This window comes from Notothenia coriiceps, unplaced genomic scaffold (assembly GCF_000735185.1).
Source record: "Notothenia coriiceps isolate Sejong01 unplaced genomic scaffold, NC01 NC01_scaffold00017411, whole genome shotgun sequence".
Classification (NCBI taxonomy): Eukaryota; Metazoa; Chordata; class Actinopteri; order Perciformes; family Nototheniidae; genus Notothenia; species Notothenia coriiceps.
Genome location: NW_011350112.1, coordinates 15,283 through 22,903, shown reverse-complemented (window position 1 = coordinate 22,903; position 7,621 = coordinate 15,283). Strand labels below are relative to the sequence as shown.

The 7,621-nt window shown below is 42.8% G+C and overlaps 1 protein-coding gene across 1 annotated transcript in view; it reads right to left on the bottom strand.

Annotated features, from left to right (window-relative positions):
• The window catches only part of LOC104950383 (dolichyl-diphosphooligosaccharide--protein glycosyltransferase subunit STT3A-like), a gene marked incomplete at its 3' end in the record, with an annotated part of 2,956 nt that extends 2,715 nt beyond the window's left edge, over window positions 1-241 (bottom strand). The window contains exon 1 of the mRNA XM_010776901.1: window positions 233-241. Coding sequence (XP_010775203.1) covers window positions 233-241 — 9 coding nt within the window. The remainder of the gene's footprint in view (window positions 1-232) is intronic.
• Window positions 242-7,621: the final 7,380 nt, after the last annotated feature.

Sequence of the window (7,621 nt, the reverse complement as noted above, 5' to 3'; positions counted from 1 at the left end):
TATATATATTAAAGAGTGACAGACAGACAGGGAGATGTTGACTCTGGCTGCGGTGTCGGCTGTTATTTCTCTACATGCCAGCTCGTCTTCTGGCGACCTTCTCGTTCTGTGTGCCAACCGTGCCCCTGAGCCCTCTGCCTGAATATGGATGCCCCCGCTCACTTAAACACCCCGGCATCTTTCCTGCCTTCCTCATATTTCCTGTCTCCAGCTCAGACATATTTTTTCTCACCTTCCCCATCACCCTCAGTCTTTATTTTTGGCAGGGTGAGAAACTTTACCCTTCAATGCCTGCGAACTATCGAAGTGCATCACGATGTTGTAAAATCATCTCTGTTCTTTATTGAGCAGTACCTATTCATGTCTACATTGTCAGTGTGACTTTTCACACAAATTCCATCGTAATTAAGTGTGCTGTGACATTAAACTCCATCTGCTTTTTAGGCTTTTTTTTATATCTTTCTGGCTTTCAGACTTTTTTCATCACTTACACTTTTCCCGTTGGATGTCTTGACAGTATCGCCGACACCCTCCACCGCTGCCCAGCTCTTTTAGCTATTCTGGCAGAGTGCATGTGTTCCTGCCACCTTGGCACACTCATTGAAAGAGTGAGCAGCAGAGATCTGACCTGTAGTTGATTCTCTGCCAATGCAAGTTTCCGATGCCCCACTGGAAAAGGCAGCATGGCATTAGCTGAGCTCAGCACACACACACACACACACACACACACACACATCCTAATCATCGGTGCCTGTATCCAAGTGCACATACACANCTCTGCCAATGCAAGTTTCCGATGCCCCACTGGAAAAGGCAGCATGGCATTAGCTGACACACACACACACACACACACACACACACACACACACACACACACACACACACACACATCCTAATCATCGGTGCCTGTATCCAAGTGCACATACACACTCAGGCCCCCACTGTGTCGGGTAAGCACTGAAAAAGTCACACCTCTCTGCCCCTTTCCACTAGCTGGAGTTTCTTTCAGCATTCCCTCTCACCTCTCCTCACCTCTTCCTCTTGGCTTGCTGCCTCCTATCTCACTTTCCGCCTGCCTCTCTCCTCACACCCCGAGTTTAGCTTTAGATAATGCCCCTGGGGAAGTCCTCACTCATCACTCCTAGTCTTGTTTCATACCTAAATAACACAACTTCACAAGGAGAGTCTATGCCTAGGGACTTCGTCGGGGTCTCACATGCTAAGTCTTATCAAACATGTTTAAAGGACATGAAAGAGAACGTGAAAGTCAGCAGAGAAAGAGTTTCTTCAGACGCTCTAGAGGCATCCAGGTACTATACGATTACTTTGTGTCTACCCAGTAAAAACAGTACAGTGTACAGAAGTTTGACTCCCTTTTCAAACACGCCCAGCTTTGGTTGGGAGATCTTTGGTCTATAAAACTCAGTGTCTTCTTATTTGAAGCACTGACTCTCCCGTCTGTCCCGCCACACTCAGTGGCAGAACAATGAATAAAGTAGGGTGCTGTGAAAAAGCAGTATACAAGGATTTGTAATTTGTGTGCTTGTATGCATTCTTATGTGTGTGTGTGAGTTTGCATGGTGATTTCTGCCAGCGTCTTTGCATTCTCAGTCTCTGGAGACAGAGGATTACAGTGAAGGACCGCCTGCATGAGCAGTAGTGGGAATAACTGCATATGTACTGCACTCCTCCACCAATCTCCTCTTAGGCTGCCTGCTCCCTCAGATCCAAACAGGGGGATTTTACAGTGGATCTTACAGCAGCATTGACACTTCATCTTAGTGCTTCCCACTGTGATCTGTCTGCAGATCTCCTGTTGGGATCTCTACTCTAGAGCGGCCTAAGGAGAAATCGGTTTGAACTGGTGGCACGAATCACATTTAGTGTTTACTCTGCAGCTGTATGAAAGTGTCAGGTGATGATCTCTTGGTATGTGGTGAGCCTGTTTCAGTTGACACAAGTCTTTTACTATTTCAAGCAGTTTTCTTTTATTTACCAGACAAAAAACATGATAATGAATTTTAAAAAAAGGACATAAAGAAGTAAAAACACTCCTGTTCAATGTTCCACAGTTTGAAAAGGGTTGTTTTTATAGCTTTTCCTAATCTAGCTAGTTAAATCTGTGGCTGTATGTTTGTTTGTATGTTCTGTTAGTAGTAGTCCTAAATCTTGTAATTGATTAACTGATGGCTTTAAGAAATACTTAATGGATCATGATAAACCCCACAACCTGCCATCAAAATCATGTTATTCTATATGTCTTACTTAAACTTTCAACCGAAATAAATCTTTTGCGCCAACAAGATCTTTTAAAGCTCCTCATCCTGACTGAACTATGTTAAAATGTAAGTAGCTAAGTTGTGGAGGCACCCCCACTTAATAATGGTAACCTACAGTATGGACAGTATTAATATATAACATTATTGTGCTGTCTCCCTCTTTCTAAAAGGTGCAGGACTTTTATATTGCAGTTGCCACAGTGTTCAGAGTGTCTTTGGGTGAACGTTCAGGACTGCTCAAGCAGACACAGGTTCTTTACAGTTGTATTCCTTTGGAGGTTTATTTTGTTGTACATTGTTCTCTTTTTCATTATATCTCATGCTGCTGGGGACATGATAACAGTGACATTAAAATAATCCTCATTTACATCTTGAATACTGACATCTCTTGCAAATTCCAGCCTGCTAGGCACCTTGCTATCCTCTTAGAACTTACATAGTAGGGGTTTGGTTTTGCATGTATGCTTTCTGAAATGATACATGCACAAATGCTCATTTCCATAACAGAATTGATGTACTGAATGTAGACTGGGGACACTATATCGCTTTGACATTACGAGCAAATGTTCGTTGGACAACCTATTCTGGTGATTGGATATTTGGTGTGTTTTTAGTGAATTTACTGCTGGATTGTCTTTATGCTCTTTCTCAACACAATCCAATCATCTAGATGCATGTCAACATCATGTGTAGGGCATTTTCATGACCAAAGCAAATGAAATAGGAAATTGGTTTCTAGTGGTTTCCCTGCAGCTTATGATGCCATTTAAGCGTTTATAGGAATAAAATGAAAAATAACAAACATAAACGGCCTTAAGATATTACCTTCATCGTGTGGGGAAGCATGTCGTCCCTGATAGGAACGGACTAAGATGTCTCAACACTCAGAAAGGGTTTGAAGCTCGTCTCGGCTGAATACATTCAGAAATCCCAGAGCAGTGCCCGAGGAAGCGTTTTCGCCTCATTAACAAAATGGCGAATGATGTAATTTCTCCAAAGAATGGTGTTACTTCCCTCCAACAGAGCTCCACTTACTTGCGGAATTCAGTGGACTGCCTCCCTTCTATCGGCAATTAGCTTTAATTTGCTGTGATTTCTGCAGGAGTCTTAGTCCATAGTCATTATCTTTTGACCTTGTATGTGAGCATTTGTGACTGTTAGGTGACTGCAGATAGCTGTGACCACCCCCACAGTGTGACTATTGTGCACACAAGAACTCCGGCACCTTTCCTATGTCTTTGTAGTGAAACTGAGTGATACAGAATCCTTCCTGCCACTGACAGAGATAATTGGCACTCCATAAACACATGATAATTGGACTGCTTTGATCCCTGCAATTTCTCACTTCTTGGCCAAAGAGGCACAGCAGTTCTGTCTCATGTTTACCACTAGTCTTTATGTGGCAGCGAGAGCTTACAAAGAGGGGGAGAGAAAGAGAGATTCTGTTTTGTTCTGAAGTGTTAAAAGCTCCCTGCAGGCTATACTTCCTGCACACTGCCTCTTTCGCCGTTGTTTCTCCGCCGCTTATGGCCATGACTCATGACAAACTTTCTCTTTCGCACACATATTCACACAAGCAGGGCTTAATCACACCGTGAAAAGTCTCTTAATAATTGTGTTTCTCCTTCTTTGTCCGTTTGTCATGTTTTGCAGACAGCCAGAGAGCGTACTATTTTTTGTGCCGGGGAAGGACAGGGGTTTTCGGAAAGTTTGCAACGATGACAAATTAACTTTTCTGTGAGCTAAGGATTGAGCCAGTTTACCTGAACTCTGGTTATTTGTTACACAAGATTCACACTGTCTTGATTTTCAGCTAAATCTTTTCCAAAAGACCGTCATTGTACATGCTGAAATATTTCAAGAAATCATAATCCTTATTATATTGCTAGATACAATTATTATTAACTTTTCAATACTGCAGACAAACACAGACTTGATTAACTTTCGAAATCTAAATTTTCCTGTTGGATCTACTGATGCAGATTTTTGTGTACAGTACAAGAACTACTTGTATTTCCCAAGAGTATATGACTAATCTAAAAATAATGTTGAAATATCTAAATGTTCTAGTGAGTTTGCCTCAGAGTGATCAGCACTGTAATTATTTTCTCACTCATCTTTGTATTCTACACTACAGCTCATTGTCCCTGTTAGTGAATAATGTATGTTTTTATTGGTACTACACAGCCTCTGGGTTTACACCTCTCTCTCTTCTCCAACATACAAGCTGATTGTCATTCAGACGGCATGGTGGCTTGGCTCTGATTCCTCTGATCCAAAGCGGGCTGCTGCTCCTCATTGAAAATTCCCTTGTTGTTTTTCAGCTGTAACACAGGGGGCAGCAGAGGTCAACTGTCCTCACTCTGGTTCTCCTCTGCTCCTCATAATAGAGCCCGGGAGCAGAGAAGAGGTTAAACTTTCTGGATATGTTAATGCCTTCGTTGTAATGCATGCACCCATAAATGTTTAAATAGCATGGCAGTGGCTGTTTAAAACAATTCTAATTAACCCTGCGGGTATGGAGGAGAGCATGTCTTGAAGTTTTCCCTTTTTGTATAGCGGAGCGATGTGCAAGTCTGTTTAAAGTGTTTCCAAACTGGGCTTATTGACAGAGGGGTAGGAGGGGCAGTGCTGCTTCTCCAGAGCCATGTGGGATAGGGGGTAGAGCTGTGTGTGTGTGTGTGTGTGTGTGTGTGTGTGTGTGTGTGTGTGTGTGTGTGTGTGTGTGTGTGTGTGTGTGTGTGTGTGTGTGTGTGTGTGTGTGTAATTTGTGCATATATTGTGTATGTTTGTGCAAGCGTGTCTCGTTGGGATGTAATTCTGAGGATTTCTGGAGAGAATGAGCTGTAGGAGAGAGATGAGTTACCTTGAAGAGTCCTCTCATTGAATGCATCCACTCTCCTGAAGGGGAGGAGAGATGGGGTTGGTGGTTCAAGTCCTTTGTGGCCACTTCCTCCCCCGTAAATATCTGTTGTACTGTGGTAATTAACCGGCACTATATGAAAAACCACGGCGAGGCAAACCTGATTTATATATTACATTATATTCACAAAGTAATATACAAACAACCAAACAGAAAAAAATGATTAAATGAAAGTAAAATGTACTTCACTTAAAAAGGCTGAGAACATTCCCTGTACCAATATTTTCCGTTTTCTAGGTTTTAGAATAACTCTCCAGTATTATGAAAGGTTTCTCCGACTGTGCTTTGCATAATAACTAAAGCTTCACGATTTAAAGAAAACATTAAGCAGAACAGCCCTCAGATGACCTAAGAACAGTGTCAATTTTGGCAGCTATTTACCATTTTAATTTGTGTTTCTCTTCAGACGAAATTGCCGATTATATTTTTTTAGTTGAACACTTCAGTTGATGTAGTCTAGCCAAAACCAATAACTTGTGTTGAATCACTGCCACCTTATCTTGTAATTATGTTGTTTACGAACATGTTCCGTCATAGTTTACAGAGTTTGTTTTCTTAAAGCATGTCAGAGATTTAATATACAAACAACCAGTCATTCTTAAACATGTTTGTGTGTTTAAATAACAAGCAGCAGTCTGGAAGTGGGATGTTGTGTGCAGTAAGTGAGGAGATTGCCAGTAGCGAGGTCTGGTAGCGTTTCGCACCGACACATGGGCTGGATGGTTGGTGGCGTTGGGTTCTGGGTGGATGGTGGTGAGTAAGTGTAGAACGGGTGTTTGAATCTCTTTTCCTGGTCTTTTTCCATGTGAAAGTGAAGCCCAGTGTTTACCGTCAGAGACCTGGCTCCTCTCTCGTCCAGATGGTCTCGTCCTGCATCTGAGAGAGCCCCACCGCCCCAGAGCCCAGCGCTCTCCCTCTCCTCTCTTCTCTCATCCCCTACACTTCCTCTTTTTCCCCTCCATCTTATCTCTCATTCAGACCAAATCCTCTCCTCCTCTTTTGCCTTTTCCTTTAATGTCTGGATGCCTCACACTTGGAGTTTCACAGTATCACTACCTTTATCTCTCCCTGGTGTCCTTTATCTCCCCCTCTCAACCTTTCCCTTTCTTCCTCTTTGCCCTCCTTCATCTTCCGTCTGTCTTCCTCTTTTATTCTGTGTAGCGAAGTGTCAAAGAGGCGAAAAGGCTATGTGGAGAGACCAGATCACTGTTGGAGGGGAACACTGGCTCAACCTCTCCTCCTGACCCCCGGTCCCTGAGCTCGGTTCATTTTCCTCCGGAGACATAAGTTATTCCGCTTTAGCCCAGGGAATCTGACTACATGTCATGTTGGAGAAAGCCTGAACAACACCTTTCACTGTTCTCTCACTCTCTGTCTCCCCTCTTTGTCTCCATCTCTCTTTCTGTCTCTGTCCCTGCCAAAGCGCTGCAGACACCTGCAGGTATTTAATGAGGAGATAGCTCCCATTAAAGGTGCTGCGTTGGCTGTCAAAAGAGAGCATGAGGAGCAGACAGGGAGATAAAGGAGGAGGGAAGAAGGCAGGGTGAAAAGAGACTGAAGAAAAAGGCCTTCTCAGGAAAAGTGGCCACTCTTGGCAGCATCGAGCCAATGGGGGTCGTAGAACAGACAAAAAGGACGAATAAAAATGGTACAGGATTAGGTTTCAGAGAGTGGTTTCATGTTCATGTGAATAACACTTCTTTTTTTTTTCTTTTCTGAGACGTAGAAGTGAAAAAGGTAAAATAAATAAATCCTCTCTTCATTTATCCTCTCTCTTTCCATTTCAGCACAACAGGTGACCTCTTGCTCTTTGGTCAGACTGTTGCCCTCTAGCTGTTCATTGTATAATGCAGATACTACAGTTATACAGGCACACACATGTGGGGCCTGGTGGCTCCCTGAAAATCTCTCCGACTTTGTGCTGTCGGGATTTGCCTGCAGGCAGTCGTGTTGACTGACACTGTGAGGGTTACCACTCTGGAAGTCTGTTTTGACTGACGAAAGGGAAAAGAAGGGTTTTTTTTGAAAGGAAGAAATATATGGTGAAACTTATCTGTCAGTCGTGTTAAATTGGCTGCTCAAAAGTGAAGGAACACACCAGTCCACCTTTAGTCAGCCAGGAGTCTGAGTAGACGATCTCTTCCTTCAGTCAACAGATGACGGCGGGCGTGCAGTCAATAGTGCTAGTCTATACTCTAGTCTTAGTTACTTACCACCACTGCTGTATAATAAAGGCTTTGTACTTTAGGTTCCACTTTACAATAAGACTTCCCTTATGAAGGATTCATAAAGGGTTTATAGTTAGGTTATGAATTAGTGTAAACACTTTATTAATCATTAAGAACCATTTATAAACCAGTTCTAACATAACATCGACACAGGCTCACTATTTGGCAAGATGACTAAGCCTTACATTGGC